At 40.5% G+C, this 19,902-nt stretch overlaps 1 protein-coding gene across 1 annotated transcript in view; it reads left to right on the forward strand.

The window, feature by feature from the left end:
* The window catches only part of CHD5 (chromodomain helicase DNA binding protein 5), a 1,029,381-nt gene that overhangs the window by 587,569 nt on the left and 421,910 nt on the right, over positions 1–19,902 (forward strand). Inside the window, exons 23-24 of the mRNA XM_086921723.1 lie at positions 6,803–7,034; positions 19,557–19,595. Of these exons, the coding sequence (XP_086777849.1) occupies positions 6,803–7,034; positions 19,557–19,595 (271 nt within the window). The remainder of the gene's footprint in view (positions 1–6,802; positions 7,035–19,556; positions 19,596–19,902) is intronic.

Below are 19,902 nucleotides of genomic sequence, written 5' to 3' on the forward strand. Positions count from 1 at the left end.
GGGGCCAGATCCAAATATGGCAGTCAATGTATGCATTTCAAAAATGACCCTTGCACCACCAAGGATTGTCTTCGAAGACCAAACTCCAAGCGGATTTCTGCTTGGCCGATTGATTTGGGAATTGCAAAGCTAGACTTGAACGTCTTGATTAGCAATTGTTCCAATAATGTAGTCTTTTCCCTTGGTAATAGGTGAACCATATGAGATAGTCGGTAATAACTTGGCACTCATGACTTTAAGAAGATGTTAATAAGATTGTCATCTTAATGAGTTACATAATGACTTAAAAGCATATATTAGAGATTACATTTTGCTCCAAAAACATTTAAATTACTTTTAAATGAAGCTTTATTAGCAAATTAAAAGCCCAGGTTTTTGTAGGTCATCACAACCTCAATTGGCCCACCTCTCGGTTTCCAGAGTCACATTTTAGAATTTACTGAGCAAATTTTCATAATCTTTGTATTCTTGACGTTCATTTCCAAACAATTGGCTATAATGAATTCATTAAAAGGCCGAAAAAATCGTTGTAGACCTATCAGGGTTTGGCTGAATAAAATCGTTAATAATTTCAAAATGTAGTGATCAGACATAAAAAGATTAAAAAGGCATGGAGCGAAAACACAGCCGTGTTTGAGGGTGTTGTGAGCTTTAATTCTCAGAGTCTGACCGTATCCATCCGCTAACTTAACCTGAACACAGGTGTTTGTGTACAAGAGTATGATAGCACCCAGAAGCTTTTGGGGAATAACCCATCCAGCAAGTTTCTGCCATAGTAAGGATCCCGGGACAGAATCGAATGCAGCTTTTATGTCAATAAAACAAATATATATGTTTTGTTTTTTCAAAACTGCATCCTCAGTCAGTTTGTAAGGGTTAAAACATTAGTGATTGTAGATTGACCCTTACAAAATCCTGATTGATTAATTGAGATAATTCCCTGTGATGTTGTCCATTCTTCCAAATTGGTTAATAATTGGGAAGCAAAGACATTTGCCTCAATATCAGTTAGAGCAAATAACCGAAATGTGAACAATTGTCTACTGGGCCGATTTTATAAATTGGCTGTACTATACCACAAAGATCTACTTGAGGTACCCCTGTTCAAGAAAAAGCGACAGGGAGGTAGCTGTTTTCACTTTCTAGCAGCTTCCTTGTGGAATTCTCTACCTTTGACTCTTAGACAGAGTAAGGACCTCCTTGCCTTTAGAAAGGCATTTAAGACCTTCCTTTTTACACAGGCCTATTTGAAATAGTGACTCTTGCTGGTATCTCTTTTGTTATGTTTTTTTATCTCTCTTCAGCGCCAAGAAGCTCTTGGGGATGTGTGCGCTTTACAAATTTTAAATAACATAACATAACATAACTATGCTTACTAGCCAGTACTGAGGAGAAGTGTTCATTGCTAGGACTCCTTTATACAAAGTGGTCAGGACTTCGGGACACACATTAGGATTGGCTCGAAATATGGATTTGTGTAGTCAATTTGAATCGGGCCTCCTTTGTTCTAATCCAGTGCAGAAAATCAGCTATTTCTTTTCTACTCAAAGGTTCCAGATAGAGTGCCTGTACTGTGCTACATCCTATCAATGCTGATGGACTGAGACCCATATTATTGAATCGTATCTGGACTAGTTAGGTGGCGACACTAGGGCCGTACAAGTTGGTAACCCAAACCTCCTCCATGATATTGACACAATAGACCCTATTACCACCATTGTCCAGCTCATTGATAACCCCCCTAAAATGCTTTAGCGTTGTTGGTCTTGGTAGCATTTAGTACCAAAAGCCGTAAGCCCTGTTGATATAGTAATTTCCCCTTTAGACTTCCTTGCTATAGGTCCTTCTCAGTATCTTCAGCTTTTCATTAAGAAATGGATAGGTTGGTTAACCCCTTCGCTGCTCATGACGAGCTCAGCTCGTCATGCAGTACACTGGTCGTGTGCTTATGACGAGCTGAGCTCGTCATGAACAATGGGTTTACAAAAAGACAGCACCCTGGCAGAATTGCCTTAGCATCAATGTGGTTAATATTGGTGGTTCAAAATAGCATTTGATGCCCTGTTAAGAGCCTTTTTCATGTTAAGTAGCTTATTTGAATACCAGCTGTTGGTTGACATATTCAAGGGGTGGGCCTTGGCTGACTTTCTTGTGGTGAATTTCTCCACTAATGAGGTGGAAATGAGATTCCACGTGGACTATCGTTCCTCCACTCAGAATACTCGAGGCACTTTGACTGATTAAAAGGTCAGCAAACTCCATTATTTCAGATTGGTTATCGGATTGCCAAACCAACCTTTTTAAACTGTAAGTTGAGGTGAGCGAATATTGAAGTACTTTGGCTTTATGGTTACAACTTATTGGCAAATTCAATGTTAATAACTGGGATTGTGGTTGCTTTCCACTCTTGGAATAACCTTATAATTGTTTATTGTTGGATCCAAGTCAGTTGATAGAGAAGTATAGTCGATAATTAAATCATAGTTCAAATATTTAAACAGTGGGATTTCCCTTGATTTACACAAGGATGGCTTATTAAGCATGATTAGGCGACGCTGCTGCAGGTTATCACGACACAGCTTAGCAGATCCATTGCTTGACCAGTCTGAAGACTTAAAAGAAACCAAGCGTATATTGAAGTCAGCAGAAATCATTAGGCAGGACATCGTAGAACAGATTGCTCAAGATTTTCCAATTTCCCACATGGTAAACAACTGAGTAATTTTGTTTTTTTTCCTTGTACCTAAATAGATATTCAATTTTATAATCAGTTGAGAATCAAACTTTAGGAGAAACCCTTGTAACCACGGCAATTGCAAGTCAATTACTTCTACCATGGCATTCATCTCTATTGCCAAACAGAATGAAAGGCTGCCCTTGACTCAACCTTGTTTAATTTAGCGCAGCTGGAAGGTTAAATTACTTATAGCCAAACAATGGAGTAACCTGTTCTCTCCATGTCTCCTGCAGCATCATAATTTCAAAAGATTGTAAAAAGGAGATTGATTCAAGGTCGGCCAACAATCAAGCTAGACCATGAACGTTCCACTAACAAATGCTCAGTTGCCTATTTTTAGCTTTATTGTTATGCAAACTGAAGTCCCCACCAGCAGGTGATATATTTGAAAGGGTTAATGTACCGAAAAAGGGCCCCCTGCGAATAATCAGGACTCCAACGTTAGGGAAAATATACTGCTTGCAAACACACCCTTAGGCAGTCTATTTTTCACTCTACATCTATTATTATTATACATAACTAGAAAGGCCAAGCAGCGCAAAATGAAAAAAATATATAACTTTTAAACTATCCAATATTCAGTTAATACAAAAGCTAAATACAATAAATATAAATGACACACTGCTATCCTATGAGTAATCTGAGAGATTGTATAGAATGACAATTTATAGTCTGGTTATGAATGTATAGCCTATATCAGAAAGGATCATTTCAATTGTTCCACAGCACATGTCATATATGTTCTTTATGTATCATAAAGTGGCTTAGATCATAGTTGATGCTTGGTAGGATCGAGTCTACGCGCGTTTTGACGACCCATGCGCCTTCATAAGGAAAGATCAGATTGACCCAGATGAGACCATAAGAGAAAAGCAAATACCTAAATAGTTATGATGGTGTTGAAAATGTACATAGGCTGTACTGGTAGGGGTGCTCTCCCAGGAGAATGAGAATTGATCTTAACAGGATTTCAAAAGCCCTACTTAAATTACTCTGTCTTTACCCATGTGTAGATGACACAACGGGTGCCCGCCCACAGTGACTCTAATCTTCACATTCTCAGAATTATTGAGGCATTTATCAGATTGAAACTTTCTTTATGATTGATATCAATTACGCAACTTAATCAAGTGAATGGAATTCACATGGGACCAACATTTTAGAATAGATCGTATTTGTGGTATGGTGTTCCATTCCGTACTTTTTTGAGATCTTTGTGTTTAAAAAAGTCATAAGATGGACTTCAGAGGGTTAAACCTAGAACTGCATTTACAGTGTTTCCTTAGCGTATACAAATCTGAGCACAACAAATATAAATGTTAAAAATAATTGAATCCAATTAGACAAAAGAACATGTTTTTACCTTGCAGAATCGGGGATCCCGAAAATAATCGCAGTATCCGATGACTGGTATGACTGAACATTTTTGGTGCAGTCATCAATACACAATAGGAAGGATCCATGAATATTCATAAACAAACTGGAATCCTAAGGACTAAATATAAATGATATACACATAAATGTATATCAAAAAGAAGTCTATTGTGACTTGCTGTGGCTAACAAGAGTGTGGAAAAAAGTAAATACTGCAAAGAGACTCCAAATGCAGATCGTTGTAGGATAATTGGTAACCCATCATTACACAGTCATGTGCCCAGTGTCATCATCTGGGATCCAAGCAGTACCTCCCCTGTCCCTCTTATCAATCAGAAAAGACAGCAAGAAAGGAACTGTATCCTTCTTACGATTATTCCAGAAGGAAAAAAGGACAAAAGGGACTGTGTAAATGAGAAAATGGGCAAACCTTAGAGGTCTCAACAATATGCAGTGCATGTAAAAAGTGCAAGAAATAAGTGTATTCTAAAAAGGATAAACTGCTGAGATAATGTGTCAATTATTGGCAATCACAGCAAATTCTCGCAGTCCTCCTAATAAAAACAATGTGAAAAAGTGAGAACCTGAAACAGTTCAAAATTAATCACTGTTCAAAAATAACCTGGTCAACATGTTTCAGCCAATCCGGAGTATAAGACCCCTGGCTTTCTTCAGGACCAATAAATATTGTTGTCACCGCATAAACATAGGAAAAATATTAGTACATGGAAGTCATACATACAATTTTCTTGTTATGTTACTTCTTTTCAAAGCCCTGGGAGCAAGATGAAAAAGCTGCATCATCGCTCCTCAAGGGGTCGACCTCACCTCACTCAGCACCAGCTCGGATGTATGAGGCCCCGCTCTGTCCGTCGGTACCTCTCGGCACAACCTTAGCTGGGGTGGAGGTCACCAGCTAAGGTTGTGGCAGAACTGAAGTGTGTAACCGATGGAGACTAATCCATGTCTGCTACTGACATACACATCCAACGGCCCGACGGAGTAAAGGCCATCAGATGTTTGCCCATTTGACCGCCCGCCAGAAAGGGCAATTAAATGGCCTGTTTACATTGTCTGTCACTACCAGGTAAACGCTGGAGATAAGGGGCATATATCACCCCGACACCATGGGAGAAATCTCCAATGGCATTGCTTTTTTGAAATTTTCAAATAGTAAAACCTGCTTTGTGATTGTGTTTTTGAAAATATAATTTGTTTTTCATGTTTTACATATAGCTCCATCATGTTGACAGAGCCATCCATCTAACTTTCAAGGGATTGACAGAAACCACCGTGAGGGGTTTCCTACCAAAGAAAGAGATGTCAACTGTCACAGCAGACATCTCTGAATTCAGCAAGTGGGTAGTCCCTCAGGGTGATGGAGTATTTTACTCCATCAACATGGTTGAGTAATCATGTCTGCAGAACTCACAATCAGACCCTAAGTCTATTGCAATTCACTAAATGTATGTCCACATGTGCTCCAGTAGCCATACACCCCAAACAAGATTGAAACTACTCAACCAGGCTTTGGAGTAACTGACACCCTACATATGGCCACTCACAGATGCTGTAAGGGAGTGCACACTTACACTATCGCAAGCAACAATACCACTATGAGCACAAATGCATAGACCAAAGCAAATTAGCTTGACTGAAACATTTGTCGCAAAACATTAGACATTGCAGACATCTTCATATGTCACACTGTAAAAATGTAAAATTAACAGATACGTGAACTTAGAAAATTAGTAATCTGTAAATTATGAATGTTTTTTTTAAATACAGGACTCATTTGTCACATCTAACAACTCTACAGAGAATGACAGAAACATAAAATATTTCTTGTCTCAAAAGAAAAGCACACAAACACACATATAATGCTGGACATGTGAACTGTTGGCCATTTCTGGTGCCATATTTTCTCACAGGACAAGGGAAAAATGGCAGAACAGAACACAAGCTGGGGACTTTAGTCATGTGGTTTGCCTTATTTTGATTATGAAGTATGCATTGTTTTCCTCAGGTGCTGCCCATGTCAATGTTCTTTTCAATTCATTGTTCCACATATCATAGTCAGATATCTCTGCCTTCACTTTGTAGAACTACATTTGGCAGATTTAAATGTAAAATATGGCTGCAAATTACTAGTGGTAAATTTACAGTTGTATTTTGAGTTGGTCATGGTCGCAACACATCATGTAAGCGGGTACGAAAATGCAAGTCTATTATGAGGAGTAAATATCCACCCTGAGTCATTGAGTTGAATATAGCGGGTGATTTATAGTGAGGTGTAAGTGTAAATCTACTTGTGCAGGGGTCTCCATCCATAAATGTACCTTTGTGAATTGGGCCATTTGTCTTATGGTAACATAGCTTACTTAGTTACATAGCTATACAGCTTCCTTTGGTAACGAACCAGGATTTGCTGAAGTGAATAAAAGAATCGTTAGTTACTTGATTAATGGTGAACCTTTTAAATCCAAACATAAGATACACAGAGCAAATTAGTCAATTTCAATTTAAACTGTTGACTAAATTGCACAAGTTTCAAAGCATTCTGCAAATAGATTGTGCCTCTCTCATGCAATTAACTGTAGCAGGGTTTGGGTCAAGGAATTTTAAAGCTATATGAATCACTGGAAAAGTCTTATGCATGGAGAACTGATCAGCATAGCATGTTTCTTGCAGGCCTTCAGCAGAGCCCACAGGATTGGGCAGAATAGGAAAGTTATGATTTACCGATTTGTGACAAGGGCGTCAGTGGAGGAGCGGATCACACAGGTGGCGAAGCGGAAAATGATGCTCACCCATTTGGTTGTTCGCCCGGGATTGGGTTCAAAGTCCGGTTCCATGTCTAAGCAGGAGCTAGATGACATTCTGAAATTTGGGACTGAGGAACTCTTTAAGGATGATATGGAAGGTGAGAAAAATGCATTGATCCTGAAATTAATACTCCATTGAAATAATTGTCTATATAAAAAATTATGACCCATAAGTTGAAAGCAAATGTTACATTTCTGTATGACATGATATGCCAATTTTGTACAGTAAACCCTATAGCCTACTGCTCAACAAGATACCTACTACCCAATCTCTGATAATCTCAAGTAAAAGTACCTCTCCACATATTTATCTGTTTTTTTGATAAAAAATGTTTTAAGTATTTTCCATCAAGTGGTACATAAGAAGACATGACGTGGGGAGTGACGCAGTAGGTGACAAAAATAATGGATACTTCATCACTATTTGAGTAGTTGTTATAATTATTATTATTATTATTAAGCATCGGGAGACTGTAGTATCATTGGTATCTGCTATGAAAAAAAAATCGGAAACCATACTCCATCGCTCTTTCAGAATAGTATTGTAGATATCCAGTTGACTGATTACTTCTGCCTACCTAGGAAGAGTTTTTTAGTGCTGGAATGTGGAGACAGAAGTTTATATTATGTTTGATGAAGCAGAGAGGATGTGGGATGGGAGGTGGCCTGGTTAGAAATGAGCTGTCTGAATACTAGGGTGAAGTGCATTGAGACCTGTGATAGATGGTGTGTCTCCCAGAAGTCAATAATGGGCAAGAGTGTAGATCTAGAAATGTTGACAAGGCTATAGATAATTTTTATTGAAGATTTGGAAAAAGTAGGGAGGTTATCTGAGGAAAAAGTGGTTGCAATAATCAACATTTCCGATGAATTGTGCAATGTTGAAGGTATTGTCCAGAGCAAGTGGAAATAAGGACAGACTTTGCAGATAGGGAATGGCGGTAATGAGCAGATGTTCTGATATACTGATGAATGTAGACTTCTTTTACTGCTAAGATAGATTCCAAGATTCCAGGCACTGACAAAGTCAAGAATAAAGTAGCAAAGTGTTGTGGGTTTGATATTTTTGAATCACCCATTTAGATAGGTAATAATACCCATCTGTTATCCATCAATAAATAGCCCCAAGAAACCCCTTCCATGGTATAAACGTACAAAATACAAATAGGGCTCATGTGTTATTATGTTGGCTGTACATTAAGTAGTTACTTGACATCTGGTACTAGAGGCAGTCTTTAATAAAAGCTTAGAGAGCCTTCGTGCATGAAAAAATGAAGACAGAAACTTGTGTCATCAGTAGAAGAAGGGCACATGTTACCAATTGAGAAGGATTAAAGAGATAACGTGAATGGGTGAAGGCAGACCATCAAGAAATTCCACTAGCAGTGGGGAGTGACCAAAACTCAAGTAGCATCATGACACAAAGTAGAAATAATGTCCAAGCTTTGAGGAGAGTCAGGAGAGTGTAGTGGCAGGGAAAACACATGTTCATATCCTCTATTAGTGTCTGAAAGTCAATTCAATTCAATTCAATAATAACTTTATTCGGTAGTTTTAAGAAAAACACCATAAAAGTTCACAATGAGCTAAATACAAGAATTACAAAATGTAAAATCATTAAAATATGCGTTTGTTAAAAAATAATTAAAACGAGCAGCAACATCTCAATTTATGTGAGTTTTTCAGTTTTAGATTGGCCTACTGTTTTCCTGTTAGCTAGCTTTCTTTCAGTTGTGCAAAGCAGCAGTATAGTTTATGCTCAAAGATTTGTACGATGACGTATACAAAATTTGAGAAAAAGTGCAATCGCTTTGACATAATTTTCGTTTTCAAGGTACTGAAGTGCCAGGTATGCAGGACGACACTGTCGTAGGCCCCAGAATTCCAGGATGGGCAATATCCAACGTTTAAGGGGTTCAGTAAAAAACTTACAAAATAACAGTGTGTGAATAGTTGTTTGTGGGGACTGCAGATCACAGGGGCACATAGAAAATGTAGATGACCAGACATTTTGCTTTGGAAATGCAACCAGTAAATGAAAGAGATCAAATCTGAAACGAGTGAGCAGCATTTTTTCATATTGTGTTAATTTGAAGTTCAAATAGGGTTCTGCATTCAACACAGTCTGCGCTAGTAATGAGTGTTGAACAGATGGTTTTGGATCTCCGATAGTAATCGTACCTGACCCAGATAAAGAAGACATTCCCCTTTTAAGTTCTTTTTTGGGATTTCTTTTATCAATAGTGGATGATCAAAATACTTCCTGTAACCTAAATCTGTTAGTAGCGCTTTGACATAGGACAGCCATTTGATTTTCTTACATTGATCCAGTTTTAGGATGTCTTGGATGATCGCCCTAGTCAATTGACACTGCTCGGTGACCCATATTCTACGCCACAGCATTATTGGCTGCAATTTTATAATGTCCGTGATGTAGTCAATGCCGAGCTCTGTGTGGCAGGCAAAAGTAGAACAACTTTTTGGTACCGCCAACAGATATCTCAAGAAAGAGTTCTCAATTTTTTGTATTGAGTCCACATTTGCAAAACCCCATATCCCTGCCCCGTATGTTGCCGTACTTATGCATTTTGAGTTATACATTTGTAGCAGTTCTTTGGGTGGTCGCTGCCCCAGTCTTTGTGAGAAGCTTTTTAGAGATGATGTCTCTCGAAGAAATGACAGTTTCCTTGCAATGACAGCTGTATTCCAGTTGAATTTTTCATCAATAACAATCCCTAAGTAGGGATAGGTTGTAGTCCTATCCACATGTTCACCCTGTACATACAGTTTCCTATTTTTTGCGTTTCTTTTCTCCCCTGCATGCATTGTGTAAGTTTTTTTTACGTTTAGCTTCAGATTCAGGCTTGCCATGAAGGTGGAATATCTATTCAAAGCCTGTTGTAGTTCAATTGGCGTTCTTGCTAAAATGACAGCATCGTCGGCATATAGGAGCGCTGGTATCTGCCGACGAGCTATCAAGGGAAGATCTTTGCTGCCTTGGAGCATGGCAGCCTCCAAGCCATTCGTATAAAGGGTGAATAGAAAGGGGGCCAGTACACACCCCTGCCTGACCCCCTTTTCCACCCTAAAGGTGTCCGTGAGCTCGCCTCTCACCCCGAATCTTACCCTGCCTGTAGTACCTGTGTACAATTCTCGAAGAAAGTCCACTATTGGAGTAGGAACTCCCATCTTCAAGATGATACTCCACAGCGTTGAGTGTGCCACGCAATCAAATGCTGCGGAGAGATCTACATATACCATGTGAAGAGTAGAGCCTTTAGCTTCCACATATTTGCCCGCCAATAGAGACAGATTTAAGGCCTGGTCAACGGTTCCTAGCCCCTCCCGGAAACCATATTGTAGGTCTGAGATGATTCTGTGGTCGGTGGCCCATTCCTGGAGACGCTCAAGGAGTATTCTTCCTGCCATCTTTCCTAGCGAGTCCAGGAGGGAGATCGGTCTGTAGCATGATGGACTGTTTCGATCTCCTTTTTTGAATATTGGTACCAACGTCGATGTTCTCCAAGAATCTAGAAGGCCCACTTCAGTAGTGGCATTGAGGACGTTGGTTAATAAGGGAGTCCATAAATCTGGGAGGTGTTTGAAAATGTCGACGGGAACGCCGTCCGGTCCAGGGGCTTTGGCTGTTTTTGAGGATTTTAAAGCTTTTTGAACCTCTTCATGAGAGAGCTGAAGATTTATTGGGTAAGTGATGTGTAACGTAGGTTCAAGTTGGTCTGTGTCTTCTATCTGATCTTTAGAGAAGGCTTTTGTAAAGTGTCTCACCCATTCTTGTTCGCTTATTGCGACATCAATAGAGGGGGAATTATCTTTATCTGTTAGGAATGGGGAGCGGACTACTTGCCAGAACGTAGTACTGTCTTTTAGTTCTGAGCTTTGGGTAAGGCGTAACCATAGTTCAGCTTTTAATTCTTTTTTCCTGTTATTTAGGGCAACCGTGTACTCCTTGTTAAGTCTACTAATTTTGGCTTTGTCCCTATGGTCACTATTCAGAGCTTCCTTTAAAGATGAAGATGCTTTTGTGCATGCTGTTTTGAACCAGCCTTTCTTTGTGTTAGGGTTTAATTTGTACGTCCTGGTTAGTTCCTTTTGTATACTTTTTAGGATTACCAGGAAGCTCTTTATGACTTCCCTTGGTTGTGTAGTGGGGTCCAGGCAGTTTATAATGTCAACTTGATTGTGTGTGACTATTTTTCTGGTTGTTGTTTCCTTATCAATACTACCCCACTTCAGTGTATAGCCATTCAAGGAGCCTAATGCTAGTTCACGTTGGTTTAAGGCGGTCATGGTATCATATGATTTATTTATTTTTATTTCAGCAAGACCCATAGCTATTGGAAAATGGTCACTCAAAAGATTTTTAAGGACCTCAAATTCTTCTATGGCACGTCCTGCGAATGTTGAGATTAGTATAAAGTCTATAAGGCTTGTTAAACCTCTTCCATTAAATGTGGGCTGGAAAGAAACAGATGGAGTTTTTATTTCATTAGCGAAGCTGAGATCTAGTTCAGCCATGAGTTCAGTCATTATTTCCCCCACATTAGAGTGTGTGAAATGCGTGAGATTTACGTCAGCCTCGTTTCTAATCCCACATTTATTGTTATTGCTGTTAGTACATAGGTGAAGATTGAAATCTCCTCCCCAGATTACCGTGAATGTCTGTTTAATGTATTTTGTACGTTGTTCTTGTAGAATTGCCGAAATCTCTGGGAGAAGAGAAATCATATCTACCTCAGATAGATTATTATAAAAATTGACAATTAAATAAGGTCTTTGTTTTGTGACCTTTATTACTATGATCTGAAAGTTCACATCGAGTCTTAGGGGGAGTACCTCATCCACAGGAAAGGTGTTTGTAATATAGGTAACCAAGCCTCCACTGTTTCTGCCAGGGATTGATTTCTTTGCAGGTGACCAGTAAGTTTTAAAGCCCACCATGTGTATTGGGCTTATAGCCCAAGTTTCCTGAAGGCAGATACAACCGCTCAAATTGATCTGTCTCAGGAAATCTGGGTTTGTCTTTTTTGCGGAAAGGCCTGCAATATTCCAAAATATGAAGTGGATCTGCAAGGTATTTGGTGTGGGGTCGGCAGCATTGCTTATATCAGATATCAGATCTACAGTCTCCTGGGTAGCGGAGGCCGGTAGCTCAGTTACCAAAGCATCTATCTTATGATGTTTTGTTACTGAACAGTTAGCTATATCAGGAGTCAAAGTAGACTGGGTTGCCTTTTTTTCAGGGATAATACATGTTATAGATGGTAGAGTCATCTCTGTGTTGGAGGGTTGTGGGAGTTCCCTATTCGAGTATAGGTTGGGGAGTCAGTCGTTAATATCTAACCCAGAAAGAGCATTAAACCTATTGTAGGTCGGAATATTATAAGGAGTGGCTAGCGGCAAGGCCGCCTGCCTCCATCGGTTGTCTCCATTCTCTCGATAAGAGATTTCAGAGAGATAGGGATTAATAGCAGGAGGTATGAGTGTCTGAAAGTCAACAGTAAACTTCAACAAATGCAATAATATTACGAGTCAATGTATTGGCTGCAACAGTGTGAAAATGAAAATGAAAATACTTTATTTTGGATGAGGAAGCCTCACCCTCACTTTTCTGGGATGCTACATCATAGGCATCCTCATCCCACCCTGAAAGAGATGATCCAATCAGGGTGGACTCGACCTCTATGTAAGGGAATTCTTACCACTGGCTGAGATTACTTCAAGCATTCCAGCAATAATTTTTTTGTATGCTACTGTGTGTCGCCCTAAGTGAGAGGGGTATGCCCAGGCGTGGGTCCTGTGCACACTGTGTCATTGGTATCAATCTGTACCTGGATGATGAATCCTAACAAGAGCAAAACTGGCCCTGCGTTGCTTGTGTTTCAGTTCAGGGAGGACCTGGCCTGGTAGTTTGGTTTGGACTTTGGAGCATGATTAAGACTGATTTGCATATCTGTGGGTTCAAACTGAGGTGCAAAATAACAATGGACTGGGATGCACCCCTGAGTAATTACCAGTGGCTGCAATTAATTCAAGCATTCCATCCATCACTTTTTTCTATACTTTAGTGTGTTGACCTCAGTGAGATGAGTCCAGTCCAGTGTACACTTTGTTACTGGAACCAAGTTATGCCTAGCTGGTGAGCCCTAACTAGGGCAATACCTGTCCAACATTTTTTGTGTTCCATTTGGAGAAGACCTGGCCTGGAAGTTTGGTCTGAACTGTTCCCATTAGAGCAGGGTCAAGTCTGATTTGCATATGGCTAAGTCCAAACTGAGGTGGCATGGTGTTCAAAATAATGATAGACTGGGTTGTGGCACCAATTAATTCTGAGAGACTGGGATTAATTTAAGTATTCAATACATTTCTTGTGTGTATACTTCATGATATATATGGCAGGGCAATTCTGCAGTGGAGTCATGGGATGGGGTGTGAAGGAACAGAGAGGATGGAATTTGCTGAATATATTACACAGAGTGTTGTTCAAATGTGGAAAGCTAACAAGGAAGATGACATTAAGAATGTTTTACTGAAAGTAGTAAGTATTATTCTCATACATGATTATGATGCTGCCTGCCTTTATAACCCTTCTCGGGCTTCACACTTTACAGCACATGTATAATCTAATTTGCTTTGGAAATCTTTTTATTTTTTTGGTCTATTTCTGGTGGTTTAACCCGACTTTGTATCATGAACTTGGTCTTCAGGGGGGCGGGGCGGTGAGTGTATTAATTGTCAAAAATATGAATAAAAACTTTTTTTTTAAAAAAGAATGTTTTACTGAAGTGAGTGAGTACCCTATGTAGGTAGGTTTACCAGCGATGGGTCAGTGAGTCAAGTTCAGTTCTAGTTCTTGGACATGGGCATCAACACTGAAGTTGTCAAGTAGGGTGGGAAAGGTAGGGCAGGAGGCCAGGAGCTGCTCAGACCCTTTAAAGAAGGTGCTTATTGGACTGCATGGTGGTGTAGGGGGACAATGTTTATAACAGTTGAGGTTTGCATGCAGGCAATCATGTTCGAGACAGTAGTGTTTTGCACAATGCATTTTAATCATAACTGTTGATGTGAGCATGTTAAGCGTCACACTAAAATTCCAATATACTTTGCAACATATACTTGCGTAGCTTGAAATCATACTGTTAGTTTTTTTGTCCAAAAGAAGACAGTTGTGTAACTCTAAAGTTATGTTTAGGATATTTTCTAAAAACAGAACAGCGGATGAATACAAAAACCAAGTTGAACATTGTGCAGTTTTGGAACTTCCTTGGAGTGATCCTGAAATTCTTGGAATAAGGTCCAGTTTTACTAAGTCTTTGCACTGGTGGGACATAAAAGGATTCAAACTAACACATAGGGGCATATTAAAAGCCCCTATTGCCACAGGAAAATCCCTTTTTGTGATGTTCCTGTTCTAATAACCCCTGCCCCTTATTTACTTAACGTGGCTTAACGCCACCTTGTAAATAAGGCCCCCCATTACGCTACACTTAAAGTGAAAGGGGTGAGCAATGGGTGTTGCGGTGGGCGTTCCGTCACAACACCCATTGATTTTGACGCTGCCCCCTATTACAAGGGTGGCGTAAATAAAGGAGGCAGCGCCAAAATTAAGATCAGGGAATACCTGGTCTTAACATGGTGAAAAAGGAGAAGAGGTTACTTTCTCCTCGTTTTTGCTTTTCTATGTGTGCTGCATTGTGGCGCACACATAAAAACAACAAATCTCCATGAATGATTGTGTATGTGCAAGAAGGTGTCCCTTCCTGCACATAAACAATCATTAAACAAATGGCAATTTGCAACTTCTATATGTGCTGCACAATGTTGTTTTTCTGGTTTGTTTATGTGCAGGAAGGGACATCTTCCTGTACATAAACAGTCATTCCCCTCAACTCAGACACTATTGCACTATGGTGCAAGGTTGCCTGCTTTGGCACTAGGCAGCTACGATTAGCGCCAGCACTAAGGGAAACGCAGGGGTGCACCGCATTCTTGTGAATATGGCGAATCCCTGCTTTTTCAGAATGGCAAAGCGTTGTGTTAGCAATTTTTGCTTAACCCCTTCGATGCTCATGACGGAACGGTTCCGTCATGAGCATCGGTTGAGCTGTGCTCATGACGGAACCGTTCCGTCATGACCACGCCCGTTTCCATTAGGGCTCAGCACCCGGCGGTAAATCGTACCCGCACGGATGTGGTTAACGCCACGCCTCACCATTCTGTTGCAAATATGCCCCAAAGTGTCACGTGCTCTTCACTATGCTGACCAAAGGGTATTTTGTGCTGGAATGGTGTTTTTTTACAACGTGCAAAAACGTTGCGCCAAGGGGGCATTACTGGAGAGGAATACCTTTGTGAAAACATGTGCAAACTGGTGCAAACATGGCTCCTTTCAAGGCTGGTTCATTTCTCCAAAAGAACAATGCATTGCAAGTGTGCTGCTGTGCACAGCACTTGTCCAGTGCATAGGAATGATTGCCTCGGTATACGAAATTGTGTTAGAAATGTATGCCTCTAGTACAAATCTTATGCTTTACAGCGGACACTCACCTCTGCACTCTGATGACAGAATGTGTTTCAAGCAAGGCTGGCTTTTTGTGTGCCAGCACAGAGAAAGTGGCCAGTAGCAAGCCAATCTTGGTTGATCTGGCTCTGTGCTGTGCTTTCCCCTATACGACCCAGTGCAGAGCATTTCGATGCTGGGCACACGTTTCTTAAATTGCAAAAAGCGTGCAAGATCAGTGAAGTTCCATAAACCAGTTAGGTGAAATATTGTCGACAGACAGCAGTCACATTCAATCTGATAGTAAAGTGATCACTCTCTCTGGGCTCTACTTTTCAGTAGTTTGTGTGGCCTTCAACCACTGACTCTGCAGTACAAATTCAACTGTCAGGACTAGTCCGGAAAAAGAGAAGGACCTCCTTTGGATGGGGACTCCCCCGTGTAAATGCCACCGGTGATGACAGACAAAGCCTTGTACTAACTGAGTTTACATAAATCAGGGAATGCTGCTTTATGAAACATGTTTGATCTTGGGGAATTTGCTCACTATGTTACGTGTTCATATCCATTAAGTGAAGCACTGTGATTCGAAATGTAATGGATGCTCAGCTTCATGATCTATCACTTTCATCAAGTAGCTCTAATATCTTGTGCGGGGAGTGATGGTCTGTCTGTTACTTGCTTCTGAAGATAAAAACATAACTGAGTGATAAGTGCAAGTTGCTCTTGCTGACAATCATTTAGTTTGTGATATAAAGCACTGAAATACTATCATAACACTTTAATAATTATAATTTCCAAAGACCCCTCCCGTCCGGCTATATTTCAGCCCATGGCCGTGACTGTAGCAGCTCCTATGTTGGCGCTACTTAATATGTTGCTAAGCACTATGTAAATTCTCTTAACATAATATAGCATAACAAATGTAACTGTAAGAAAAAAGTTTGCGCTGGTAATGTCTAAAGGTGGAAACCCGAATGACCTGCCAAATATTTGTATTTGAGTGTAGCCACTGTGTTTTCCAGTCCATTGTAATCTAATTTGTCTCTGGGTCAAATAGATATAATTATAGATGAGTAACTGTAAATAATGGAGTTGTGGTTCACCAAAGAGTTCTGAGTGAAATTGAATATGCAAGAAGAGAAATAAGTTTATGTTGTATATAAAACCTGACAGCATCTGCCCCTGCTTCCAACATATACACAGAGGTAAAGGAGTAATGGACGAGCCATCCACACCCACCACTATCAAAGAAAACCCTGTACTCCTGCCATCCACCCACAACAATCCAGCATACACCCCGACACACTTCGCCATCCAACCTCGAAAAAAAACACCCGGCCTCTTGGCACCCACCAATACACACTCTCTAAACCTGTGCCCCCTGTCAAAACTACAAAATAACTACCTGGCCTCCTGCCATCTACTCCCACCAGCCACAGTGCCAACCGCTCCCAATCCAAAGCTGTGTGCTCCATTCTACCACTCCATTGTGCTGATAGTGGCTCTATGAGTGACACTTGTCAGTGTTGCTTAATTTCACCTCTCTGTGTGGATCTGCAGACACCAGCACTGACAGGGGAGTATGCTGTTGGTGGAAGCATAAGGCTGCTCATTTTTTCCTACCTCCCTTGGATCTGTGGAGACTCAAGAAAGGCGGGACATGGTGGTTGGGACCGATTTTCATCATTGCGCACAGTTCTTTGGAAACCTCAGTGAGGTGGTGGAACAATGGGGAAGCACGTTCTTCCCCTAGGTGACATCACAAAAGTCTATATGTATGTACTTGCTTATACATGTGACATTTCTATAGTGTAAACATAGCCAAAAGGCAGCACTGTACATGGTCAAAGGCGAATTTAAAGTTGATGATTCTTATGAGAAGAAGAGGTTGTGAATAGTTAATGCATTGGGATGCAATTAAATGTGATGTAATGTTCTTTAAAGAGGAGAGTCTTTCCTAAATTGTAGCACCATTTGGGGCAGTCCTTATGGATATGGGTATGTTGATCCAGAAACTAGGTACATACATGGAAAAGGCCTGCTGTCTATTTTTATTGCTCTTTTGCACTTGCTAGTCTGCAGTCCGATGGTGTCCTGACTGCCGGTAAGTGAAGAACCACCAGAGATTCTGAGCTTCTCCACAAGATATGCGGGGTGCTGGTTGTGATGAATTTGTAAATGATGCAGCTGGTTTTGTAGATGATGCGACCTGGCAAGGAGAGGCAATGGAGTTCAATCAGGGTGGAATTGATGTGACCATATTTCATCACACCCTTGATGAGACATACTGTGTCGTTAAGATGTCCGTAAGGGATGTCAGTGCGTAGACTGTAACACTGTGCAGTAGGTCATTGCCACCAACCTGATGCAAGAGTACAATGACTTTAACAGCAATTTTGAAGTTGCCCTGTGTAAGAAATGGTTTGCCTTTTTTTTAGGAGAGCGAGCTGATACTAGGCTGTGTTTGTTTTTTTAGCTGTGTGTTCCTAGAGGGACAGGTTGGTGTCCAGGGTGAATCCAAGTGATTTAGCATTCAGTGAGAGTTGGGGTTTGAAGTCATCAAGGTTCTTGTCATTGAGCCAGGTTTTTACTGTATCTCGTTTGTTTTTGTTGGAAAATAATAGGAATTCTGTCTTGGTTGAAATGAGCTTCAGGTAAGCTCTGGTTATCCAGGTCTGGCTGATGTGCAAGTAGTATGTGAGCCGTTGGATGTCTGAAGCGGAGGAGACTTTCAAGAACAGTTGTCCATCATTTAGATACTGGAGAATCTTGATGCTGTTATCTGTGAGTAGAGAACCAAGCAACTCCATGTAAGAGGTAAATATGACAGGAGACCATATGGAACCATGGGGGACTCCAGATATAATAGAGATTTTTTGTGATCTACAGGTGCACACATGAACACACTGGTGTTGGTTGGAAAGGTAGAAGGAAAACCAGTGAAGAACATTGCCAGTGAAACCTCTTTCATAACAGGAGGGTGGGATAGTCGACTGCGTTGAAGGCAGCTAAGAGGCTCAGCAGTATCCAGAGGCAGGGGTAAACATCATCAGTTGTCAAGAGAGCATTATCTCCGATATGTAAGGTAATGGTCTCCATGATGCAGTGTGATCTGAAGCCAGACTGGTAGATGTGATCTTTGAGTTCAACATAGATTTCTTATTAAATGATCTTGCCGATGGATGGTAGGTGAGAGAGTGGGCCGTTAGTTGGCGAGGTCATCAGGGTCTTGTGTTGATTCCTTTAGTAGGGAAAAATCTGGCTAGTCTTGAGAAATTCTAGGAGATGCCTTAAAATAGGGGGACATTAACAATGGAAAGGATTGGTATTGTCGTTGTGCTGTTGGATCAGCGCTACGAGGCCTCCGGGTTGTTTGCGCTCAACAAAACACTATTAATAATAATAATAATAATAATAAGTAGGAGTACGAGAGAATACCCAAAGAGAGATTTGATGAGGGATGAAGTTAAGACATCATTTTCATAAGAAGTGGCTTTGAGAGACTTGGACATATCAGCCAGAACTGTGAGAGCTAAGGCTTTGAAGGATGACCATTGAAGGATTTTACAAGAAGGTGTTGATGTCAGAGATAAAGCAGGATTGGTATTGTCGTTGTGCTGTTGGATCTTCTGTATGTTTTCACTGAAGAAGTGGTTGATTGACCTCTTCTGTGAAGTCAGGAACAGGTGGGTCAGTCAGGGGATTGTGCAGTACTTGACTGTACCGAACAATGATCTGTTTCTGTTAGTGCATTCATAGATAGTGTTGGTTAATGTTGATTAACCTCAGTTGTGATATCACTGCAATCTATAACCAGACTTTGATCCAGTTATTCATAATAAATACTTCCTATGGAAGCCAGACACAACATAGAAACTGTGTACAGTCCCAACAACAGTATGCTTTAGATTTCTGCATTATTATTTGAAGATATTTCGACAGTACCAGAAATAAAATATAATGTATGTTGACAAACTGCACTTATTAGCCAGAATGTTTCCTTCATAAACTGACCCCAGCAGGACATATTTATGAACCATCACCTGGTTTTACTTCTCAGTTTCTCACTTCCCTTTGTTTTTCCTCCTTTTCACTGCAGACCATCACTGTGGCACCTTAACTGTGGTCAGGAGGACAGGTGAGTGACACTGGAAAGATTGCTTATAAAAGCGACTGTCAGAACATTAACCATTTAATAAATGGTGTTCCTACCACACTTACACGAGTCTGATTGATGTCATCACACACTCAAGGCCATCTTTCTTAAGAGTCTCTAAATGGTCTTCCACCTCACTCGGCTGCTTACATGATGGGCCGAATGTCATTATTTGATGACATCTTTCTTCAGAGACCTTCATCTTTCCCAAAGACAGGTGCCTGTCACAAATATATCTAATGATAGTTGCAAACATAGGCCATAAATATACCCAGGTGAAACCGGTCTT

Source organism: Lissotriton vulgaris, chromosome 5, assembly GCF_964263255.1.
Source record: "Lissotriton vulgaris chromosome 5, aLisVul1.2, whole genome shotgun sequence".
In the NCBI taxonomy this organism is placed as follows: Eukaryota; Metazoa; Chordata; class Amphibia; order Caudata; family Salamandridae; genus Lissotriton; species Lissotriton vulgaris.